At 36.4% G+C, this 12,674-nt stretch overlaps 1 protein-coding gene across 1 annotated transcript; it reads left to right on the forward strand.

Annotated features, from left to right (window-relative positions):
* Positions 1 to 1,116: 1,116 nt before the first annotated feature.
* On the forward strand, positions 1,117 to 1,733 carry LOC141640985 (uncharacterized). Its single transcript, XM_074449662.1, has 2 exons — positions 1,117 to 1,324; positions 1,456 to 1,733. The coding sequence occupies exons 1-2, from the start codon at positions 1,117 to 1,119 to the stop codon at positions 1,731 to 1,733; spliced, it is 486 nt and encodes a 161-aa protein (XP_074305763.1).
* Positions 1,734 to 12,674: the final 10,941 nt, after the last annotated feature.

The raw sequence follows: 12,674 nt of genomic DNA on the forward strand, positions 1-12,674 counted from the left end.
TTTCTTGGCTATATTGTAGGTAAAGACGGAGTAAGTATGAACCCATTTAAGGTCAATGCTATTCAGGCCTGGCCGGTTCTTACATCAACTACAGAGGTGGGAATCTTTCATGACTTAGCATGAGTCAATAGGCGATTCATCAAGGGTTTTAGTTTGATTATGGCTCCAACTACAGAGCTAACTAAGAAGGGAGAGTTCGTGTGGACTAGTAACGCCCAAAAGGCATTTGAAGACGTGAAGCACAAGCTGTGTTCTGGACATGTTTTAGAAATACCCGGTTTTCACACGTTATTTGAAGTCGAGTGTGATGCGAGTGGTGTTTGAATTGGTACTGTGTTAGTGCAAGAGAAGAGGCCTAGTGCATACTTTAGCGAGAAATTAAAAGGTGCAAGGATGAACTATTCAACCTACGACAATGAGTTCTATGCAATCGTGAGAGCATTGAACCATTAAGGTCGTTATATGCGTCCGAAGCCGTTTATTTTACATTTTGATCACGAGGCTCTTAAACACATTCATAGGCGGTAAAAGTTAAATCCAAGACATGCTAAAAGGGTCGAATTTTAACAATGATTCACGTTTTCTTCAAAATACAAGACGGGAAGTTTTAATATCGTAGCTGATGCCTTGTCACGAAGACGTTCATTATTAATTTAATTGGATACAAGAATTCTTGGTTTCGAACATATCAAAGTACTATACAAATCTGATTTAGTGTTCTGAAAGGAAATTATCGAGCCAACAGGTTTGTATTTTGTCCAAGATGGTTATCTTTTCAAAGGTAATCGGTTGTGCACCCCAAGTGGGTCGATTAGGGAGTTATTGGTGCGTGAAGCTCATGGAGGAGCTATTGCTGGGCACTTTGGAGTGAATAAAACAAATGACATCCTAGGTGAGCACTTCTATTGGCCGAGAATGAACAAGGACGCACAACAAATTGTGACGAAATGCGTAGTGTGTCAAAGGTCTAAGAGCACGTTCAACAAAGGCTTGTATACACCTCTGCCCATACCTGTACAACCTCGGAATGAGGTGAGCATGGATTTTATACTTGGTTTACCGAGAACTCAAAGATGTAACGACTCAATTATGGTGGTTGTTGATCGATTCTCTAAGATGGCGCATTTGATTTCGTGTCATAAGACTGATGACGCAACTAAAGTGGCTGATTTATACTATCGAGAGATTGTTCGATTACATGAAATACCTCTTACAACTGTTTCAGATCAAGATGTAAAATTTCTTAGTTACTTATGGAAAACGTTATGGCGTTTGGCAGGAACTAAGCTTCTTTTCAGTACATCGCACCATCCACAAACAGATGGTCAGACCGAGGTAACCAATCGGACTCTGGGGAGTTTATTGCAAGGATTGGTTAGCAAAAGCCCGAAGGATTGGAACATCAATTGGCTTATGCTGAGTTCACTTATAATCGTACACCATCGATGACTACAGGACGAGCTCCATTCGAGATTGTCTATGGCGTGAATCCATACCCGCCCATCGATTTAGTGCCCATTCCAAAGAAAGATGTGTTGAGTTTTGAAGCCAAGGAGAGGCAAGCAGCATTTCTTCGAGTATGTGAGAAAGTTCGAGCACAAATTGAGAAGGCAAATGCCAAATACAAGGAGAAAGCTAATAAACATCGTAAACAGGCTGTTTTCAAAGAAGGTGATCTTGTGTGGTTACACTTAAGGAAGGACGATTTCCATCCAAAAGAAAGATCAAGTTGATGCCATGAGCGGATGGTCCATTAAAGATCCTCGAATGTTGTGGCTCTAATGCATACAAGCTGGAATTGCCAAGTGAATATGGTGGCGTGAGCGCGACATTCAACGTAGGCGACCTGTCACCGTACTTGGAAAACGAAGATTTGAGGGCAAATTCTCAAAAAGGAGAGAATGATGTAGGAGCATACTCGGAACAAGCAAATGAGATCCTAATTAGTCGAAATGTGACTCAACTAGTGAAAGGGTTTGAGCTTGGTTCGAATAGTGTGTTGATGTTAAAATGGGAAGGCAACAGAGCTGCACATCACGGTTCCCTAGGCCACGTAGGATACGGAGCTGCACATCACGGTTCCCTAAGTAGGATACTTGATTTCCTAAATCGTGTAGGAGTCATTATTTAAATTAGTTTACTGTTTTCGAATAAAGTTAGGAAAGCTAGATATTTCCTAATTCTAGTTTAATTAGAATACCCTAAATCTGATTGTATTTTATTATAAGTATTTTAATATTTTTTCTAGTTAGTTTAGGGATAAGTAGATAGCTTGATATGCAAGGTGAGGAATTAGGACTCGAGTTAGATTGTGACATCGAGTAGGAGTATAAGTAGGACCGTGTAAATCTAATTTACACAAGTTATTTTCCCGTAATAAGATTGTTTCCGTTTTGGGCATTCATCGATTAGGTTTGTTAGCTTAATCTTCAAGATCTTCCTTGCAAGGTTGATTGCGTGTTCTTGCGTTTGATACCTTGCGAAGCTAGGACTAGGATTCACCATACTATCTGTAACAACCCGGATTATAAAACAAAGGGAAAACGTATATTATAAGAATTATCAGAGTATAACAATGATAAAAGGGTCAAGGTGGCGGAAACACCTGACCAATCCGGTTCGCTACTAAATCAAAAACTAAACTATTACTGGTCGGACTATATTTTTCAGTTACTTGTCGTTAGGAGCACCTAGACCAAAACAATATTTATAACTTCACAAACTACTCTACTATTAGTAAAGAGGTAAGTAAAGGTCAGATCCCAAGGGACGTGTATTGATGTACGATTTTCGATTGCAAGTTGTGGTGTCTCAGGGTGTCACAATTTGGGTTGAGATAAGAAGATCACTAAACTAAATAGCAATGTAAATAAACTAACGAGCAAGATGATTAAGATGAGATGTAAACAATTGATTAAAAGCACTAGGGCGTCATGGGTTCATAGGGGATTCATGGGATTTGATCATACAAACATGTTTTCAACTAGATACAAGTAATTATTGTTGTGATGGGATCGAGTTAGTGTATATCTTACAATCCCTAGGAAGGTTTGGGTTCCGGAGCCGAATCGATTAGATTGTACAGCACCTACAAGTTGACTTAATCCTCCCTATCCAGCAATATGCATGGTCTAATGAGACTCGAGTTGGTTTATGTCTTACAAGTCTCATTGAAATGATAAGTGATTGGTAAAAAATGTAAGGTTTCATAGGCTCGCATTTCATCAAACATAACATGTGCATAAGTTGAAATCACAACAAGCAAGCAAATTAATTATGAAAGCATATTAGATTAAGCATGAATCAATCCCCATGTTGGTTTCCCCTAGTTCCCCATTAACCCTAGATAAGGAAACTACTCACTCATTATCAAGTTTAACATGCTAACAAGGTTGCCAATCATATTAACAAAGCAAAACATGATAAATAAATGAAGATGATTAACAATAATTAAAAAGGGATTAAGAGAATTATACCTAATGATGATTCCAAAATAATAAGCAAAGAATAATAGAAGTACTTGATGAATGATTGGAAGGTTGTCAATCCTTCAAATAAACCACAAATAATCTTCAATTACCGAAAATAAATGATGAACAATAGAGAAATTAAGGAAATGAGATTTAATTAATGCCTAATTAAAAGTTTATTAGAAGATTAAAGAGAGATTTAAAGAACATAAATTATATTAAGGATTGATGCCAATCTAATTAGTACAATGGGGTATTTATAGTGGGGATTAGGTACATAAATTAGGGTTACTAAGGGCTTAAATGACGATTAAGACCCATAAGAAAAGTAGAGAAAATTCTCCTCTCGAAGAAAGATGCGAGTCTCCTTTTTGCTAGTCTTTCAGAAATATGCGCATCCCGAGTAGAACAAGGAGAAGGCATGCTGTAATGGAGGACAATCCGAGCGGCCAAGGGGTCGGGATGAGCGGATTGTGGGGGTTGGACGAGCGGACTGGAAGGTGGGACGCTCGGATTGTGGAGGTGTTAGACAAGCGGGCAGGCTGGAGGGACGCTCGGATTGTGGAGGTTGGACGAGCGTCCCGATGCTACGACGGGCGGATTCTAGTTCAGTAAGCTTTTTCTTCTGTTATTCTTTTCTTCTTCCAACAATCCTCAAGGATCTTGTCAGAGATGCATGGATCGTCTTCATCATTGCCCATTATTTACAAAGGCCTTCTAGTCTTGTCTTCACTTTGATGCTTGGTCATTAGGTTCGATCAATTTAGCTCCATTTTGCCATTAAAATGCAAGGTTTGTACTCCTCTCGTACCAAAGAAACAAAACCTCAAAGAATATGCAAAACAAAAGACTAAAGATAGTAAATGACCCAATTATGCTCTAAAAAGCATAGGAACGAGGCTAATTCGGGGACTAAATATGCTCAAATATTGGTCACATCAAATATCCCCAAACCAAACCTTTGCTTGTCCCGAGTAAGAGCTGGCAAAATGATGTGATCAATATTTGAGCATATTTAGTCCCCGAATTAGCCTCGTTCCTATGCTTTTTAGTGCATATTTGGGTCATTTACTATGTTTAGTCCTTTGTTTTGCATATTCTTTGAGGTTTTGTTTCCTTAGTAGGAGAGGAGTGCAAACCTTGCATTTTCATGGAAAAATAGAGCTAAATTGATCGAATCTAATGACCAAGCATCAAAGAGAAGACAAGACTAGAAGGCCTTTGTACATATTGTAGTAGATGGCAATGATGAAGAAATCATTGCATCTCCGACAAGATCCAGGAGGATTGTTGGAAGAAGAAAGAAGAAAAGAAGAAAAGGAAGGCTGGGACAATATCCGAGCGTCAAAACCACCGGGACGCCCGTCCAAAACTGCTAGAATCTGAGCGTCCAAGCTTGAAGGCCGCTCGTCCAGCCACCTGAGAATCCGTTCGTCCCGACCCTTGGACCCTCAGATTGCGTTACAGGACAACACGTCCTCTTCTTGCCTCTTTGAAGATGCGCATATTTTTGAAAGACTAGATAAAAGGAGACACGCATCTTTTCTTGAGAAGAGTTATTCTTCAAGGACTTAATCGTCATTTAAGCACTTAGTAACCCTAATTTGTGCACCCAATCCCCACTATAAATACCCCATTAGTCTAATTAGGTTATGATGTTCTTCTTATCAATCCTTAGTGTAGTTTATATCATTCTAATCTCTTCTTAATGTTGTAATCAACTTCTAATCAAATATTAATATAAATCTCATTTCCTTAATTTCTCTTTTGTTCATCTTTTATTTTGGGTAATTGAAGATTATTTGGGTTTATTGGGAGATTGACAACCTTCCATCAATCATCAAGTACTTCTTTTATTCTTTTCATTATTATTTTGGAATCATCATTGGGTATAACTCTTTTAATCCCTTTTTAATTATTGTTAATAATCTTCATTTATTCATCATGTTTTGCTTTGTTAATACGATTGACAACCTTGTTAACATGTTAAACTTGATAATGAGTGAGTAGTTTCCTTAACTAGGGTTAATGGGTAATTAGGGGAAACCAACATGGGGGACGATTCATGCTTAATTTAATACGTTTTCATAATTTATTTGCTTGCTTGTTGTGATCTCAACTTATGCACATGTTATGTTTGATGAAATGCAAGTCTATGAATCCTTGCCTTTTTTACCCATCACTTACCTTTTCAATGAGACTTGTAAGACATAAACCAACTCGAGTCTCATTAGACCATGCATATAGTTGAGTAGGGAGGATTAAGTCGACTTGTAGGTGTTATACAATCTAATCGATTCGGCTCCGGGGCCCAAACCTTCCTAGGATTGTTAGATATAAACCAACTCGATCCTATCACAACAATAATTTCTTGCTTATAATTTGAGAATATGTTTGTATGATCAATTCCCATGAATCCCCTATGGCCCCTGATGCCTGTCGTTGTGTGCACCAAAGATAAAATTTATAAGTCCAAACTACTACTATAGCTAGTGGCAGTCAGGGTCGAACCACAGGGAGGCGATGCAATTAATAGTTGCCTAATTATGGTCTAAGGTAACAAATGTGGGGGTTTGATTTGATTTGTTCTATAGCTAATGGCAATAAAAGAAAAGTAAACTAAATAAACGGATGAAGACTAATATTAAAAAGGGTGCTAAGATGGTCGATTCACTATAGTTTCGGCGGCAGTATACTGGACAGGTCTAAGACAAACACGTGAGACGGGAAAGTAAGAAGTCCTCTCGGTCCATTCTTAACAGGTAGCATCTTTCGATCTTGCTACAGGTCCCTAATATCACTAATACTAACTTTCGTCCTGAAAAGTGACTAAAAAGGTTAAATTAACTCATCTCTCAATCTTATTAATTTAGTTGTCTTAGTTAAGTAGACTATCTCCCTTCCCTATCTTTCGATCTTTATTGGGTCGGTCAAATCCTAAACATTCAACTAGTCCCGTGCACTCGATTCGTCAAACATAGCAATTAAATTAATTAAAACGAAGCAGATCTCACGTGGCCAGTCGATCGACCAGGGTGTGCGGTCGATCGACCGTGGCGCGATTTAGGTCATACTATTCTAATGCCGCCTACGCTACAGATTCCCTACATCCTAGCACAGGGTATTTAGCTGCTCATACTGGAAATAATAACAATAATAAACTTAACAATTAAAACATTCGAATTCATACCTAAATTAATTAAATGAACAATTAACATAAAACAATAATTTGGCTTCGGGAGATCTAACCTAGCAATCCTAAACTATCAGCGAATTAAAGCAATGAAACTGAATATAGGAACAAAAGAGTATCGTGTAGAGGAATTGTAAAGGAGAGATCAAAAACCGAATGAAAAAAAATGACTTTATTAATGAAAGAACAAACTAAACTAATGATTATTGAATTGTATGTCGAAAACAAGATGAGAAAAACTTGATCAAAACTTAATAATGTCAGGTTACATTATATAGGAATATAACGTAACACTTATTCCTAAACCTAATATACAATGGGTTTCCTTAAAACACTCTTTTACTTACCAAAACGGTTTTAAACCCAGTTTTTTCCGATCAAACGAGTTATTACACTTTGATGTGACCATAATTAGCGCATATTTAGCCCCCGAATTAGCCTTGTTTCCATGCTTTTTAGTGCATATTTGGGTCATTTCTTATCTTTAGTTCTTTGTTTTGCATATTCTTTGAGATTTTGATCCCTTGGTAGGAAAGGAGTAAGAATCTTGCATTTTCATGGCAAAACGAGACTAAATTGATCGAATTAAATGAACAAGCATCAAGGAGAGACAAGATTAGAAGGCCTTTGTACATATTATAGTAGAAGAGCAATGGTGAGAAAGGATCCTTGAGTCCCCAAGGAAATCCCCAAGGAATTTATGAAGAAAAGGGAAGAAAAGAAGAAGATGTGTTGCTGAGTGACAATCCGTGCGGATTGTCACCAATCCGTCCGTCCCACAGCTGCACAATCCGTGCGGCTTTGCTCTAATCCGCTCGGATTCCACCTCCACAATCCGACTGGATTCCCTCGAATCCGCTTGGATTCCAACGCCAGATTCCGCCCGTCCCGACCTTATTCCGCCCGGATTCCAGCACAGCACGATTTCCTCTTCTCCAAGCTACGAAGAAAGAAGCCCTTCCTTCGAAAAATACCGGGTCCTCCTTGCTCAATCTAAAAAGTGTAATTACTAGTTTAGCCCTTAGTTAAACCTAATGCATCCTCCCTAATTTCCACTATAAATATCCCATTAGTCTAATTAGGAGAGCATGTTCTTCTTATCAATAATTAGAGTAGTTAATATCAATCAAATCTCTCTTTAGTATTGTAATCAACAATTAATCAAGTTCTAATACAAGTTTTATTTCCTTAATCTCTCTTTTGTTCATCCTTTATTTTGGGTAATTGAAGATTATTTGGGTTATTTATTGGGAGATTGACAACCTCTCAATCAAGCATTCAAGTACTTCTTTTATCTTTGCTTTATTATTGGAATCATTAGTAGGTATAATTCTCTTAATCCCTTTTTAATTATTGTTAATTACTTTCATTTTTTCATCATGTTTCATATTGTTGGTATGATTGACAACCTTGCTAGCATGATCAACATGATAATGAGTGAGTAGTCTCTTAGCTAGGGTTAATGAGTGATTAGGGGAAACAAACATGGGGAATGATTCATGCTTAAATTAATATGCTTTCCTGTTTTATTTGCTTGCTTGTTTTGATCTCAACTCATGCACATGTTATATTTGATAAAATGCTAAGCCTATGAATCCTTGCATTTACTATCATCTTCTATCTTTTCAATGAGACTTGTAAGACATAACCCAACTCGAGTCTCATTAGACCATGCATGTTGTTGAGTAGGGAAGATTAAGTCGACTTGTAGGTGTTGTACAATCTAATCGATTCGGCTCTGGGACCCAAACTTTCCTAGGATTGTAAGATATAACTGAAGGAAATGTAGATTCATATACATATTTAACATACTCATATATGATTAATTAATTTGTCATAAATTAAAACGGATCTTATGCATGCAAACAATAAAATGAATAGAGGAAAAATCATGTCCTTACATATTGAATTTCGGTTATTTGGGCACAAAAGAGATCACCTTTCTCTTTTGTTCTTGAGCTTATTCCAATGGAAGAATGAAGATCTAAGTGTAAGATCTCTCCCTATGTATAATACCCAAGGCTCCTCTTAATTAAATTAATATTACAAATACTAGTTATAATATTAATCTATGAGAAAATTGAACCAAAAATATTGTTAACACTTTGAATATTTTCGGTTTTGATGAGAGATAAAGAGAGGATTTTATTTCTCTAGAAAACTTGTATTTTGGATGAATGAATAGAATGAATATTACTAAACTCTTTTAGTGTAATAATAGGTAAAATTATATGAAAAACCAATGATGGTTTTTCACATAAAAAACCGGGTGGAAGGGGGGACTTTTTGGGGAGCCAATGCATGAACAATTTTATCTTCACAAGAAAATTAGAGTTGCATGGCTAGGATGTAGGTAATCATTGTGTTAAGCTACTAATTAAACAATTAATTAGCTTAACATCCCCTCCTATTTTCGGCACCTTTAGTTAATATGGATTCCATATTAATTTTGTCAATTGTCAATATGTTACATGTCATATGTCACATATATTTGTTATGTAATTTTTAACATATTAAAAATCAACGTATTGATAAAATACGTCACATACAAAAATCGACTTAGTAATATCATAATTACTTGTGCCAAAATATTTTACCAATTTATAAATCACAACTGATTGTATTTATAACAATTCATTCGATTTAATTGTTACATTAAACAATTTATTTCATCCGAGTAATTATACAATTTAATTACTCCGACCGTATCTCATTTAATCACATTTCAATATGATACGTAAATTTTACTTCCAAAATCGTCCGTCAATTTTCAAGTAATTTAATTAACTCGTAACATTATACGATTAATTAAATAATCAATTAAGAGGGTTGCCCTTTAGGTATGACCTAGGGGGTCAACTGATCACCACCGTCACACGACAGTAATGTCAAACTCTAGTCAGCCAATCATTACCGATATATGTTGACCAGTTGACAGTAACAATATTACTTCCCAATTGTATTCATTTTAATGAGACTTAAACATGTGATCATCATGATCAACAGTCGTGATCGCATTATTGTCGGAGGACACATATTCCAACAATCTCCCACTTGTCCTCGACAAGTGTGCGTCACCAATTCTCTTGTCCTATTACTATCTCCCACTCAATGCAAGGTGTCTTTCAGGTCGTACTTGCAAGTGATCATATCGAGAGTGGTTTCCTCGATCTGGAGAATAACTGATTGACCGGATTTATCCACTCTGGATACCATCCGAGCGTGGCCACGCATTTCCAGTTCATTACTCCTCGAGTGGCCCTGAGATATTGTTATAACCCTGACAAGGGGTGGACAATTCCTATCGCACTCATTCCCTTCGACTAGCCACAGCCATCATAACCCAAAATATGCCCATTTGACCCCATTTACGAAGGTCGTAGTAACACAAATCAAAGTTAATCTGAAACTGTGCCATCTTAGGCGAATAGTCTTTAGTCAAAAGAATCGACTCATTTGAATACTATAGTAGCTCTCGCCACGACCAGGCTATATAAATTTGCCAGAACTCTATAAGCGGTCATTAGGCCCGACAAAATGTTCCTAACAGTCTGCCTATGTGATCGACTAGTCATCTCACATGACTCTATGGCACTTGAACCTGCCATCAATCGCATCACACTCTAGTCACTTCGAGATGTCACCTCATATAAGTAACTATGGGCAAAAACAATGTTAATCCATGTTCACTTTAATGGGGTTCAATTGTCTCTACAACCCGTTTGGATATAACAATGTACCAAGTGAGTTAATAATAACTCAAACGACGAATGTCGACATCACACTCGGGTAGTCAATATCATATTACAACCTTGTGATGTATATCATAAGTGTAAACACTCATTGATTGCAATAGAAGTTTAACATCCCATGTGTCCATGTGTTCAAACTTCTTGCACTTGCAATTTCCTTCACATTCATGTTCTCATAGCATGAATCTTACCAAGTACACATCAAAGGTTCTCGACCTTGGTTTTGGTTCTTTAACTTGAAAGAACTTTCTTATCGATCATGTCATAACGAACGAATTTGCGATGAATAATACAACTTGTACCGATCAAGTATTCCATCCACACGCAATGCACTAGGTATATGTTTTGTAGAATCTTGTAACAATTGACAAGATTATTAGCTTAGCACTTCTCGCAAGTCCTAGCTTAACTAGGAAAGATTGTTTTTGAATAACTTCTTATTCAACCAAGCATCTTTCCAAAACTTCTCATTTCTCTTTCTAGGCTTGAAATATTTGGGATTCTCATAAATCCTCATATGTGCTCGGATTTTCTACAATATGTGCAACCTCTTAACACACAATGGAACATTCCGTCAATCACTGAAATCGCTCATCGAATTCTACTCGAGAATTCATGACGTTTCTATTATGGCTCACAAATCATTCATCATGCTCTCATGCATATAATTCATTATTGGACATGTACATGATTATTCTAATGGCGGAAACATTAGTCACTAATAATCATGAGATCAATCGTTCTCAGGTTCAATGAACTACCATGACTGCTAATGGTAATCCCATTTTCATTCATATGAATAACCTATGTATATGTTGATACGATGTGTATCTCTTTAATACTAATCCAACATCCCATGAGGTAATTGGATTCATCTTTGTCCATTTTCATCCAGAATTGAAAACTCAAAAGCTTCTTTATGAAAAGAAGGTATTAGCTCGTCATTCTTTAATGAGTGATGAGTTGTATACATTCAAGGATGATAGCTCCCACTAAATTCCATGTCTTCACATGAGAATATCCTAACTCCCACTCAATTCAACATGTTTTGAAATTGACTTCTCAATCAAAAATTGTCAAGAATATAAATATAAATTGCCGTGCCAAGTTACTAGGATAGAACCATATATGTTCCCATCATATCCTTTCAAAATGCCTATTTTGAAGTGGTCTCATCTTAACCTTACGGAAAGAGATTTTAAATCTCTAACACACTCATGTCATAATGATGTGTAGCAATGTCATTATTCAAATACGAATAATATTTAGAATAGGTCCTTCGGAATACCCTTTCCAGGTTAAACAATGACATTTGCGTGGTTAAACGTTGGCTATTGAAGATATCGGAATATCAATCTTTGCAAAAACGTTGGCTATTGAAGATATCGGAATATCTATCTTTGCAACTTGATCATAACTAGTATGTTACTATGATTCATTTAGGCTCTTAAGTAAAACTCATGATTGAAACTATTTGTCAAATGATTCATAACCTTAGTCAAAAGCTTGTTAAGACTTTACATTAGTCATTTTTCTTTCAAAACTTCTTTTGGTCTCCTCGTGTAGTAATCTTTGAGAATAAACTTTTATGATTACTTCACTTAGTCTCTTAAGTCATTTAGAACTAACTTGAGACTATAGATCTCATCTATTTGGTATACTATGTAAATAGATATACCTTCATTCAAATCATTCTTTCTTGCGTAGATCTTCATTTACACAAGTACACAATTATATCTTATGTAAATAGATATACCTTCATTCAAATCATTCTTTCTTGCGTAGATCTTCATTTACACAAGTACACAATTATATCTTGCCTTGTGTGTTGTGTCCTCATTTTTCTCCCACTCTATCTTTAGAATGAATACACTAAACATTCAAAGATAGCATATGAGACACAAATTAATGATGTTGAAGTATAAGGAGGACTACCTCATAGGTTGACTAATTGTTATAGATTTCATATGTGTACTTGGTGGTTGACATACCTTTAAGAGAGTTCATAGACTCAAAATCACTTCATTAATGATCATACACAAGCCTTAAGCATGTGGACATATAATGAAACCGGTCATTATATTTGTCTATTAGATCACTTTAAGTGAATAATCTTATGTTTCAAAACGCAAGCAATTTAAAGATGAAATTTAAGAACATAAAGGATAAATGATAAAACGTGTGACTTGGGTTGCAAACCAAGTCACTATCATCCAAAATACAAACCATTATCCAAAATACCTTTCCATGTCGAACACG

This window comes from Silene latifolia, chromosome 2, assembly GCF_048544455.1.
Source record: "Silene latifolia isolate original U9 population chromosome 2, ASM4854445v1, whole genome shotgun sequence".
Taxonomy (NCBI): domain Eukaryota; kingdom Viridiplantae; phylum Streptophyta; class Magnoliopsida; order Caryophyllales; family Caryophyllaceae; genus Silene; species Silene latifolia.

Excerpts from the sequence above, each read along its gene's own strand:
- LOC141640985 (XM_074449662.1), top strand. The coding sequence starts at position 1,117 with ATGGCGCATTTGATTTCGTGTCATAAGACTGATGACGCAACTAAAGTG. Across the intron at positions 1,325-1,455 it reads GCACCATCCACAAACAGATG|GACGAGCTCCATTCGAGATT; the intron begins GTCAGACCGAGG and ends CGATGACTACAG.